General features: G+C 36.0%; 1 protein-coding gene across 1 annotated transcript; it reads right to left on the minus strand.

Annotated features, from left to right (window-relative positions):
- Window positions 1-6,207: 6,207 nt before the first annotated feature.
- On the minus strand, window positions 6,208-7,322 carry LOC105055060 (deoxyuridine 5'-triphosphate nucleotidohydrolase). Its single transcript, XM_073247080.1, has 3 exons — window positions 6,905-7,322; window positions 6,721-6,812; window positions 6,208-6,627 (listed from the first exon to the last, which is right to left on the minus strand). The coding sequence occupies exons 1-3, from the start codon at window positions 7,258-7,260 to the stop codon at window positions 6,383-6,385; spliced, it is 693 nt and encodes a 230-aa protein (XP_073103181.1). The 5' UTR covers window positions 7,261-7,322; the 3' UTR covers window positions 6,208-6,382.
- Window positions 7,323-13,705: the final 6,383 nt, after the last annotated feature.

Consider the following 13,705-nt stretch of genomic DNA (forward strand, 5'->3'; position numbering starts at 1 on the left):
AATCTATTTCCATACCTAAAACTGTTATTGAGGCATTGTCACATCCTGACTGGCATGCTGCTATGGAAGAGGAAATGGTAGCTTTAGATGCTAATGGTACTTGAGAACTGGTGCCTTTGCCCCCAGAGAAGAAAGCCATTGTTTGTAAATGGATGTTTGCAATGAAGGTCAATCCAGATGGTTCTGTGGCTCATTTAAAGGCTCGTCTTGTAGCCAAAGGGTATGCTCAGACTTATAGGATTGATTACTGTAATACCTTCTCTCCTATGGCCAAACTTGCTTCTGTTGGCTTGTTCATCTCTCTGACAGCCACCTATAATTGGCCTCTATACCAATTGGATATCAAGAATACTTTTCTTCATGGTGATCTACAAGAGGAGGTTTATATGGAGCAACTACTTGGTTTTGTTGCTCAGGGGGAGTTGGGTAAAGTTTGTAGACTTCGGAGATCTTTTTATGGCTTAAAATAGAGTCCCCGGACATGGTTTGGGAGATTCAGTGAGGTGGTACAGGAGTTTGGTATGCAAAAGAGTAAGTCTGATCATTCGATGTTTTATAGGCATTCTGAGATTGGCTTAATCTTGCTAGTAGTTTATGTGGATGATATTGTTATCATAGGTAGTGACTCTACAAGCATCTCATCTATTAAATCCTTTCTCCAAAATCAGTTTCAAACAAAAGACTTGGGTGTGTTAAAATATTTTTTGGGCATTGATGTTACAAGATGTAAGAAAGGTATCTTCTTATCTTAGAGAAATATGTCCTTGACTTATTGACAGAAATAGAAAAATTAGGTGCTAAGCCGTGCAGTGCACCGATGACTCCTAATCTCCAACTTACAGCAGGGGATGGTGAGTTATTTAAAGATTCTGAGATGTATAGGAGATTGATTGGCAAGTTGAACTATCTTACAATGACTCATCCTGATATTGCATACTCTGTAAGTGTATTAAGTCAATTTATATTATCTCCTACTATTGTCCATTGGGAAGCTTTGGGACAAATTTTATATTACTTGAAAAGAGCCCTTGGACATGGTCTCTTGTATAATAATCATGAACATTCGAATATTGAATGCTTTTCAGATGCTGAATGGACAAGTTCGAAGGTTGACAGGAGATCAACTACAGAATATTATGTTTTTGTTGGAGGGAACTTAGTATCATGGAGGAGTAAGAAGCAGTGTGTGGTTTCTCATTCTAGTGCTGAATCAGAATATCGAGCTATGGCACAATTCGCATGTGAAGTAATGTGGATACATCAGTTATTAGATAAGGTTGGTCTTAAGACTTCACTACCTGCTAAGTTGTGGTGTGATAATCAAGCTGCTCTTCATATTGCTTCTAATCCTGTGTTTCATGAACAAACTAAATATATTGAGATTAACTGTCACTTCGTTCGTGAAAAGATTCAAGAGAAGATTATCTCAATAGAGAACATCAAGACTGGAGAACAGTTAGGAGATATCTTCACAAAAGCTCTAAATGAAGTTCGAGTTGACTACATTTGTAACAAGTTGGGCATGATTAATATTTATGCTCCAACTTGAGGAAGTGTTATGACAAGTCAATTATAAATATTGTATTGTTAAATCAATCTGATTATATATTTCTTATCAGCCTTGATATTGTATTCCTAAATCAGTCTGATTATATATTCCTTATCAGTCTTGATTTCTTGATGTAAATATCCCGATAAATCTGCTCTGTAAATCAGCCTGGTTGTAAATTATATATTCTATATTTGTATTTTACATCTTCTACAAATAAATAGTCTAAAAACTCAATTGAATAAGATAATTTCAAAATTCTCTTTATGCTCTTGACATTAATAAAATTTAAGCAGACAACACAATGGCTTTAATTGTGTTTGGTTGTATTTGGTTGCAGGTTTTCTGCTGGTTAAAGGCAAGTTATCAGTTTAACCAGCAAAATAGCCATTACAAAGTGAGGATTAAAATTCTTTGGTCAAAATCCCCAAAAGCCATTTACCCTGCTTAAATTTATTTCATGGAGAGGCTGAAATAAATATGACTATGCTCTCTCTTCTCACACTTTACTTTTTCAGCTTTTTCCTAACCTACCAAGTCCTGGAATTTCGACAAAAAGGTGGATAATTTTAACCACCAATTGGCTGGCTAGCAGGTGGTTACAAATGGTTGAACTTGAATCTATCCCCTTCCTGATTAGCTATCCGGCATCCAAGTGATCTAATTGATCTTTTGATATGTGGATAGATCAATTATATCACCACTTGATAGCTTATCTGGCCAACTGACAAAATACAAATACTTTCCATAAAAATAAAAAAATAAAATAAAATAAAAAATAAAAAGACAAAGTATAAATCCTATCATGTAACTGATAATGCTTCAATCTTTGGCTTAATGTGGATCTGAAAGGAACCCTGCCAAGTTGTCATAGGAAAACAATTATTTAACTCAGAAAATAGCATATTGGTGGAACAAACTTAACTGACATTTTGTGCTATGCAGGTGCCAATTGCTCTTTCTGTCACACTCTATGAAGCCATCAACCTCCGCAAAGGAACGAGGACAATTGCTTCTAAGGGGAAGCAAGATATGAGATGGAAAATGCATCAGCTGCTCCTCTACTATTTCTGTGGGGTGTTAGCTGGGATAGTTGGAGGACTGCTTGGACTAGAAAGGGGTTCATCCTAGGACCATTGTTTCTTGAAATGGAAGTTCCTCCTCAGGTTTTGCTCTCTCTTCCACCAGTTAAAGATGCGGAAATGTTTGAATTCGGCATAATGAGAGTAGATTTCTAAGTTGAAACATAACTTCAAAAAAAAAAAAGTTAAAACATAACAAAACAAGTCAATGGAAAATCTATAGAACTGGAATATGAAAACCATCTGAAGCTCGTAGAATTCTATGAGTGGAAAGCATTTATTAATTTTATGAACAACAAAAAAATTCCATGATAATATATATAATTCATGACCCATGGGGGCAAAAGCTGAAAACTAAAGATTTTGGACATCACAGTCGCACTAGGTTGTAGAGTAAATGTTTATGGATAGTTACTAAACAATTGGTCAAGATAGTACAGGTTGCTTTCTGTGTTTGAAATGGAATGCATACGTTTCATGCATGCTTTTTAAGTCATTTTGATGCTGGCAAAATAAACTACTGCTTTGAAAAATTTCAGAGGCTTTTAATGATAGCTCCCTATTTGTTGGTCTAAGCAATTGTATTCTTTTGTTTTTTTTTTTTTTTGGACTTGAAGATTTCTTAGTTCCCACGCATAGTGTTGCTAATGTTGTTGTACATGTTGTAAGTCGCAAGTGCAACATCAACATTTGTAATGACATTTTCATCACCAATGTCCATCCTACAATATTATCTGCTTGATCGCTTCCCTGTCCCATACGGCAAGCAGCATTGTCATCAATTTTACTCCCTGAGAGCTATAATATTAGCTCCTGCAACTTTTGGAATCTTAACAACTCTGGACTGTTTTATTGCTGCAGCTGCTTACTTTGTTTTTCTGCCAACTGTGGCTGCCTTCACTGGTCAACACATTGTTAGAAAGTTGATAGTACTCCTAGGCCGAGCATCGCTGATCATCTTCATTCTGGCTTTGACCATCTTTGTGCGCGCAATTAGTTTAGGTAAATATTGTCAATTCTTTTGTCAAGAAAATGTTTCTAATGCATGGCCTCTAATCTCTAATAAACTGATGTCACTGCAGATGGTGTTGGTATTGCACACATGGTCGAGAAGCTGGAAAGGAAGGAGCATATGGGTTTCGAGAACCTGTGCTACCACTCCAAATCACTTCAGTTCAAAGTCTTTTAAAGTTCTAAAGATGTAATAGTGATATCTATGTCTTTCTTTTTCCCACAGCTAGGTATTTGTCTACTTGAATGTGAGTCTGTCGGTAAGGTGGTGAAATCTTTGTTCTCGTAACCATGGCAGCTGAAACTTGGCATCCTTTCTTCCACATACAAAAGTAGATGCTTAATCTGTCCAGAAATTGTAGCATAATATCTAATAACAAGTGCAGGGTTTAATTTATTCATCATGAATGTGATATAAGGTCTAAGATAATAAGAGAAGTACTGAACTTTCTATTCCAACTTCACAAGTAAAATGAACCCAACATAATCATTTGCATTCTAGGGAAAACAGAGGCCAAGATTAACTCTGTAGATATCTACTTCCACCAGTCTCTGATTTCTAAAAGACCTGCCAAGGTTATATTGAAACTTGGCACTGGAAATCTACCATAGTCCACATCATGGTTTAGTTCTCTTAGTATCATGACCTATCAACTTGTTGTTCTCCAATCTCAATGCTATACTTCCATGCGGTCATGGCATGAATTGATATGTAATGGTTGCAAAATAAAAGCATCAGACTGCGCTGTCTTTTTCCAGATAATCTGGTTCTGCCTAGTCATTGGAAGGCATGAAGATTTGTTCTTCCGGAGTCAACTCATGGTCTTTAAGAAGAAGGCACTATTGCAGCCAGTAAGAAACTGATTAGCATCTGAAAGCCAAAGATCAAATCAGAAAATCTGTATTTCTTCAATTTTCCAGAAAGAGGTATGAATGTTAGCTCTTGAGTGTTTATCCTGCATTGATTTTCCTTTCAATTGCAACCCATGTCCTTGCTTATTTATCATTCCAATTAAAACTAACCTCATTAGAAAATCAATTTACATGAAGTATTACCTTTCTCAATGTATTTTGGCATTAGAAAAACAACAAAACTCTAGAGACTCTTGAGGAACTTACTAAGTTGTTGACTAAATTTAACCATTTGTTTTTGTCATCTGAGACCTTGACCAAGTTATAAAGCCTCACAAGTTCAGAACATTTAATAATGGTTGAATTGTTCATTCGGGGCAAATTTGCTAAATACAAGTTGGGATATACATATCCTAATGAAATCGTGTGGGCGTACAGCCCTCCCTTTCCCCTCAGGAAGAATACTTGATACATAGGACAGGGAGGCGAATAAATGATATATAAGTAATAAATCTCTGAAGCATTCAAAATTTTAAATCTCTTTTATAGACACATCTTACCTTCCAAAGAATGAAAAATTGTATGGATTATTTATCTGGACGCCCCAGATTGTCATTTCAAGGGAAAATTAATTGAATATGCCTTATGAACATTCCCCACAATGTGGATAATGAAATATACGAAATTAAAAGTATTTGGGAGTTTCTAAGGGGGAAAAAGAAAAGAGAGACTCGGTTGTTAACAAGAAAAATAGAACATCCAGCAGGTGTGACTGACCGAAAATCTAGACGCCTGGACTGCATCTTGAAGTTCAAATTTGAAACTAGTTGAGATTCTTTCAAACTGCCAGAAACAAACTTGCAGAGAAAATAACAAGAAAAGAGACAAAACAAATTTCATTTCCAAGAGAGTAAATAAAGAAATGATATGACCCATAGATAAGAAACTTCATTTCGAGTCATGGTGCGCTCTAACCATAACAGCTACTATAAAGGCCCCTCTTCATATAATTCCAAAGTATAAATTGATACCATTTAACAGCTTCGACAAACTCTTAAAATATCTTCTAATGGTTCCAATGATGAAATCTTATCATTGATTAACAGACTGGATAAGAAGGTACCTTTAGGCTTTTGTCCCAGCTTCCTGTGCATAAGGTACTCCCATCAGATGACAAACCTAGACAGCTTATACGACCCTCATGAGAGTTTTGCAGAGTTCCCAAATTCAGGACTACCTAAGAAAAGAGAAAAATATAGATGATCCAAACACCCTTTTTCCATAAGATTTAGCAAAATGATAAGATTAAACAACCAAAGCAAGAAGAAGGGAGGGTGAACAAACCAAAGCCATGGTCTCACTAACTACAAAGATTGGACTCATGGCTGAAGTTCTCTCCGAAACTCCAAAATCAGAATACGCAGTTTCACCTAAACTCAGTTCCAAGTTGGGTGAGTTTTGGAATTCTGGCTAAATTAATTTTTGCAACCAAAGTCATTGTCTATATGGGTTGCTTATGACTATAGCTTGCTTTTATTTATTTATTTCAATATGAATACTGAAACAATATATTCAATGATCCTAATCAATAAAATGTACTTTAAACAATATATTCACAAGACCTAAAAGTTTCTAGATCGATAGGTCTCAAAGGCCTCTTGGATGGTCCATTAATTACTGACAGTAAGACAAAAAACACTGAAGGATGAATAATGAAAGAGAATGAACCAAACATTAAACCATTCAGATAGATGAGGTGCACAGTTCACAGTAACAAAACATGATTCACTGATCACACTTCATTAGTAGAATTCCCTTCCCAAGAAGCAAGAAGAGTGCCATCCCCAAAAATCTAAAACATCAATAGCATCTATATTATTTCCCATTTTCAAACCCCTGTGGATCCAAACCCTCCAGCTCCCCTAACAGTGGAATCCAAATCGTCAACCTCGACCACATCTGGAATCATAATCCTCTCTATGATCATCTGAGCAATCCGATCGCCGGGCTTCACCTCGAAATCCACATCCGAGTGGTTGAACACAATGACGCTGACCGGTCCACGGTAATCCGCATCGATCACACCCGCTCCCACATCAATGGAATGCTTCCACGCCAGCCCCGACCGAGGCGCTGCAAACCATCAGATGAGGCAAAAGCATTTTATCAAACACTTGGATAGCAACTCCATGGGAAAAAAAAACGATCTGAAGAAAAAGGGATTACCGATGCGGGCGTAGGTCCCTTCAGGGATGGCAATGCTGAGATCGGTGGGAATAAGAGCTTTCCCTCGAGCGGGGACTTTCGCCTCAGCGGCGCTGGGAAAAGGACAAGAGACTTTATAGTATCGGAGATCTAGGATTCGATTCCCATGATTGAAAGAGACCAAAAGAAAGGAAGGGTTTTTAACCTGGAGAGGTCGTAACCAGCAGACAGAGGGGAAGCTCTCGAAGGCAAGACAGCATTTTGGGAGAGCTTCTTGACCTTAAGGAGAGGGAGAGGAAGGTGGTGGTGGTCCACGGCGGCACCATTCTCCGAGAGCTTGGGGACTTTGAGAGAGGGCTCCTGGATGCCGGGGCTGCCGTTCTCCCTTGCGCCGTTGGCCGCCATGTTGATTCGGGAGAGGCGAGTTGGAAGAGTTATGAGGGAGGTGGGGGGAAATGGAGATGGAGGGCCGATGAGAGGCGGATTCGGTTTTAAGCTAGAAAAGCGCGGAAAATCATTGGCGCCAATTCTTCCCGCCACATTCCATGCTCTAGCCCGCATTTCTTTCGAGAAGCTGAGACCAGGAGACGAGGCGCCAAGCAAAGATGCGAATCAAATATAGCCATCCATAGACGTCTCTAGAGTCTAGATTAGAAAACCTTTTTTTTATATTCAATTTTTTTTTGTTTCATTTTTTATCCAATTCAATTGTAAGAAAATACTCAGGTCCTCTAAAATTTTTATTTTGGTTCCGCCTGTTTGGAAACACATTGTCGTAATTTTTTATTTTGATCCAAATATTTTAAAAAAAATCAAAATGTGCATGTATGATAGAGCTTCCGAGCGAATCCTATTGCCAAAAGGATCTCGTGATAATAAATGATGGTTGAAGAATAGCATGAAATATAAGGGCACCGAGTTAGGCTTTATAATTCAACCCTAATCCATTGGAGGATCAAAGTTCTAGTCTTGAGATAGTTGAGTGCAATTAGTCACGACCATGCATGTGAGAGGTGGAACTAATTCTCTTTATATCATACCCTAAATTTGAGACATAACACAGACATACTATAGATATCACTTTCGATAATATGAAGTCTATCAATTATAATTAGCTAAAATCTATCATAAATATAATATAATATAATAAAAGATTCAATTCTATTATTCATTAAGTAAATAAAATAAAATTGATTCAGAGCATCTAAATCCAAAACCAAATGCCAAACCTATATCTCAAAATTTATTAATAATTGACTACAAGTCTATAATTACCCAATAAACTAAGATTTAGTTACAAAATCTTTAAGCTCGCTAGCATAGACCCTCCAATCTGGATCATCCTTCATTTCTAATCTCATTTATCTCAATAAAAAAAAAAATGATATGAACTACAGCAACTTAGTAAGTAAACCTTATACTATCTTATCAGTTCAAAAATAAGTTTATATATACATTAATAAATTATTTAAAATATTATCATTGGAATATAAAACATTCATAATAATAGTATATCATAAATCAATCATGCTCTTGCGTATGCATAAATCATGCAATTTATATAAACATAAATTTTAATATATAATACAAATAAATTCATAAATCATATTAATTTTATAGATCAAATCAAAAATCATCAGTCATTTTATCATATCATAACTCTTGATAATTTTCTCAAACTGAATGCTAAGATCACTTTATACCCGTCATAGGGTCATAATCGTTGAAGTATCAACTACTATTATCTATTGGTAGGATCGTATATCAACTACTATTATCCATTAACATAATCATATACCAACTACTAATTACCCACTGATAAGATTATATATAGCTATCTAAGAGTCTTTTATCATATTTTTTAAAATAAATATTTTAAATGATATTTCATCAAATTATGTTTTCTTAAATTTTGAGTAAATAAGATACTAGATAATTTATAGAGTCCATGGTCCATAAATAATTTTAAACAGTAAAACAATCATGAAATCAGTCTTTTCATAATAAAATATAAATTTCATAAATATAAAATTCATATTTCATAAAAAAATCATTCATATTAAAATATTTATAGAATCACTATTTTATGATAAATCATAAGTTTCATAATGTATATGCTCGATTCTTATTTTATGAAAGCATGAAATAATTCTTTTTATGATAAAATAATCGATAATTCAAAAGCAAGTAAGAAATATCATAACTACTTACCTCTTCTGTCTTAACCCTTCAAACTTTGCTAGATGAATTTATCAAACCTATTTAACATATTAAAAATATAATTAATTTTTATTTGATAAATTAATCATAGAAAACTATAGATTTAGTGGTCAGATCGGTAGGCTATCCAGGTGTCAGATAATTTAGGACCTCTTAGCAAGGATCATATCTAAGCAACTCAATCAGAGAATCTTAAAGTACAGATTGGATGAAGAAGACTAAGATCGATTAACAAAATTCATCAATAGTAGATTTCAAAGATACTCAACATGATCAACATAGATTGACATACTATATGGATATCAAAGCAGTTTTGGATCATTTTATTTTCATCTCAAATTCGTACTAAGATTTATGGATCAGATAAAGAGAGAAAGGAGTAGAAAGAGAAAAATCCTAAAGAGAGAAGGAGAGAGAGAGACAAAAGATGGAATTCTCTCTCTCTTTCTTTTTTCTCTTTTCCTTCTTTTCTTTTCTTCTTTCCTTGGCTGAATAAGGGAGCAAAGGAGGTGGGTGGCGGCTAGTCACTGACAGATCAATGATGGGTGGTAGCCGTAAGTGGCTAACAGTGGTGGAAAGACAGACAGCTGGCGGTAATGGTTGCTGGCAAAAATCATCAAAAAGAGGGCCAAACCGTGGCCCTTTTTGTTACGATCGTAGCCTCTAACCAATCTTCTAAAAGAAAATTTCCTATTAGAAGATGGAGTTTATTAGCTTTTATCCCATTAGGCTCAGAACCTCATGTCTATACATGCTGTAGGTGGGCCCAAGAGGCTTCGCACCTAAGCCAACCCACTTCAAGCTAAATTGACTCGAGCGACAGGTAGAGTGGTCAGTCTCCCTTTAATCCTCCAACTCAAAGACGAGCCAACCCCCCATAAGGGGTTGACCCTTCAAGAATTGTTGCCACATCACCGGCCACATAAATCCCACTTGGGATTCTGAAGGGTGTGCACTGGAATATAGCCAACAATCTTCCCAGCAACTATCCGAGAGATCGAATGAAATTTGAACCTGCAACCTCACTTTGATACCACATGTTATGACCATAGCCCTTAACCAACCTTCTAAAAAAAATCTCCATTAGAAGATGGAGTTTATTAGCCTTTATCCATTAGGCTCAGAACCCCGCGTCTATATGTACTGCGAGCGAGCCTGAGGGGCTTCACATCCGAGCCAACCCACTTCAAGCTAGATTGACTTGAGCGGCAAATAGAGCGATCAATCTCCCTTTAATCCTTCAATCTGAGGATGAGCTGATCCTTCCATGAGGGATCGATCCTCTGATAATTGTTGCCACATTATCAATCACATAAATCCCACGTGGGATCTCGAAGGGTGTGCGCTGGAATATAGCTAATACTTTTCTTGGTCATCCTCAAGTCCCAACCCACTCGCTGGCGATTGGGACCCCGATGTTGGCCATGGGCTGGTATAAGGGGCCCTCTATGATGATCGCCGGTGGTGAAGGCAGTCAAAGAAAAGAGAAAAAAATAATAGCAAAAAACAAAGGATTCTTTTTGTGATAGATTTACAGTGATACTGATGGCCTGCGATGGTGCCTCAAACCAAGAGAAGATGGGAAAGAGAGAGAAGAGGAAGGATGGGGGCCTTATCTTGGCTCTAGTAGTGTCTTGGCTCTAATTTCTGGCTGGCATAAGCCTGGGATGTAGTAGAAATCAAACAAAGAAAAGGAAGAAGGGAGGACTATGCTCGATGATGGAGAGCTTTGGAGGGACATAGGTTCCTTTTTATAAAGAGTTCTAGGGCTTAGGACTCCGACTTCATCCTGGATTTGTCAAAGAGGAGGAAGAACACTCTTTTCAGGAGTCTTCTCTCTTTTTTTTTTTGGTTGGGTTTTGTGTGGGACATGGGCCGATTTCTAATAATCTAGTCCAATTGGACTAGGCCATCACATTTTAAGGTTTATTTTTTTGGATAAAATCAAATTTTATTTGTACTTATCTAGAAAAGATACATCTATATGAATTAGAAAATAAATGAGAAAAAATAGAAGATGAATTAAAAAATAAAGCACATTAAGTAGTCTCCGTAAGATTAGCTGCATACATCGCCATCCAATTAATGATGCTATTAGATTTTCTAGACATATGAGTCACTTCATACGAAAGAAGAGTGTAAATCATTCTTTAGCAATCATGTACTATTGGATGGGAATCTCGAGAACTTGGTGGATTCTTTAACCATCTAATCACTGTCAACAAATATCCTTCAAAAATGATACCGGAAGCCTTAAGATATTTTATTGCAGAGAAATTCTTTGTGCACCACCCATGGTGTAGAAAATATGATATGAAGCACATCGCTTCATCCTATTAGACCACGTAACCATCACTTTTCAATGTATATTTAATTCTCGTAGTTTTATATTTTTATTTAAAAATTTTGAATGATGAAAATGCTCATTTTCTTCTAAAAAAAATTGACATCTAATGCAGATATCGTGGCATTCTACGTTAAAATTATGATTTTCTGCCTATGATGTCATAATTTTTTTATTGGATGTCATAAAGAGAGAAGAACATTTTCATCATTAAAAAATTATTATCAATTTTTCAATGATTGAAATATTCTTCTCTCTTTATGATATTTTGTGAAAAAATTTTGATATCTTGAGCAGAAAGATATAATTTTAACGTAAGATGCCATAATATTAGCACAGGATATCATTATTTTTTTAATGATGAAAATGATCTTCCTCTTTATGATATCTTGTGAAAAAATTATGACATCCTAGGTAGAAAGTCATAATTTCAACACAGAATACCATAATATCAGCACAGGATGTCATAATTTTTTTGTAAGAGAAAGAGCATTTTCGATATTCAAAATTTTAAATGAAAAAATAAAACTACAAGTATTAAATGCGCGTTGAAAAGTGGTGACTACATTGTCCAATAGAATGAAGTAGTGCGCTCTATGTCAGATTTTCTACACCACAGGCAGTGCACAAAGAATTTTGCTTTTATTGCATGTAACAAACCTTTCCGTGCAGTCCACAACTCAATCATTAATAAAAAGTAGGCCCATCCGCTGCCACTAGTACACCACTCAAACGCTTTATAACAAAACTAGCCCCTCCCTTTCCCAACTTATCTTTATTTTGAACACTCTTATCAAAATTGATCTTGAGAAAACCAAATGATGGTGCTTTTTTGGAGAATTAAATCGATCGAGAAGATACAAAATTTGTAAGGTACGAATCATAGATTTCTCCTGCTACCAAAGGTCTTTTCACGGAGGTTAAACACAAATTCTTTAGCTAACGGGATAACTTTCATCAAAATCAATCTAGGATTGCAACGAACCTTCTGAAAGATGCAAGTATTCTTGGCCAACTAAATTTAATGAGCAACATAAGATATCAAAATCGTTTCATACCTTTGATGCTTCTAATTGATTTTTCTTTCAATTCTCTGTATAAACTTGTCTGTAGAAAACAATGATATATCTGGTGGATCAATAAGATTAGAATGTCACCAAACCTGTGTAGCCATACTACAATTCAAGATAATATGAGAGATGGATTCTTCTATATTAGGATAAATATCACAATAATGCAGAATGCGTAACCCTCTCCTCTCTGGACAAAGAAGCCATGATAAGAGAGCTGATGCCATGTAATCTGCCACAAACTTTAATGCAATTCTTAGATCAGTGTCAAACTTCCGAATCCAACCAAAACTATATAAAATCGAAGGTTAAGGCATCAAAAACTTGTAAAAGACACCGAAACTACTCATCAATCTTGTAGGACTTAATCCCATCCTATCAATTCTATCCTCTCCTCTGTCAATGAATCAAAAGAATTTTATTCACCAAATCATTTGAGAAATACTACCTTATTAAAGATTGATCCTACTTCTATTCACCCTCTACCAAAAGATCCTTCACTTTAAGATTTTGAAAAGTACTAAAATCCATAGGTGCAGGCCACCAAGCTAACTGACTAGAAGATATCCGCATATTCTGAACAACATCAATAGCAAACCTACTACCCACAAACCATTTAAGATGAGAAAACACTAATGAGGTCAAAGAATATATCTTTTTCTACATAGGGGAACTATTTTGTATATGTACTAGATAAGATAAAAGAAACTCCATATTTTACTCTTATGAATGAAATCCATGAACCATCTATTATCAGCATCAACCTTGCGGCATATTTTGGCCATTAATGCTGCACTTTTAATAATCAAGGAAGCAATTTTGAAACCTCCATTACACACGGACTCACAAACATTCTCCCAAGATAGCAAATGCACCCGTCCCAATGCCCCTGATGAGCTCCACAAAAAATTCCTAATAACTCTTTCTAGTTTCAATAGAATAACTCTTGGAATATCACGGTTCAACTATAAATAAATAGGAAGAGACGTAGGCACAGATTTAATCATAGATAAATCTCACCATTGCCAACAAATAAATTAATTTATTTTACCCGAATTAATTCTGCACAATGAAAACAAGCTATATTGTAAGTGCGGTACCTGACTCCATGGTCATCAAGGCCGCACGGAAGTTTCCTAAACAACCGTTCTTAAAATGATATGATCAAAATCACGGATCAACTGAAGGTAACCCGAAGTTTCAGAGAGAGAGAGAGAGAGGGGAGGTGGTAAGAACAAGAAGAAACACGTGCCCGTTGTTTATCTTGATTCTCTGATGCCAAGCCGGTGAAAGTTAACCTTCCACGGCTCCAAAATGAGAATCCACAGCTATAGCTCGACGAAACAACGTCGCTGCTACAAGCAACGCACCA

Source organism: Elaeis guineensis, chromosome 12, assembly GCF_000442705.2.
Source record: "Elaeis guineensis isolate ETL-2024a chromosome 12, EG11, whole genome shotgun sequence".
Classification (NCBI taxonomy): Eukaryota; Viridiplantae; Streptophyta; class Magnoliopsida; order Arecales; family Arecaceae; genus Elaeis; species Elaeis guineensis.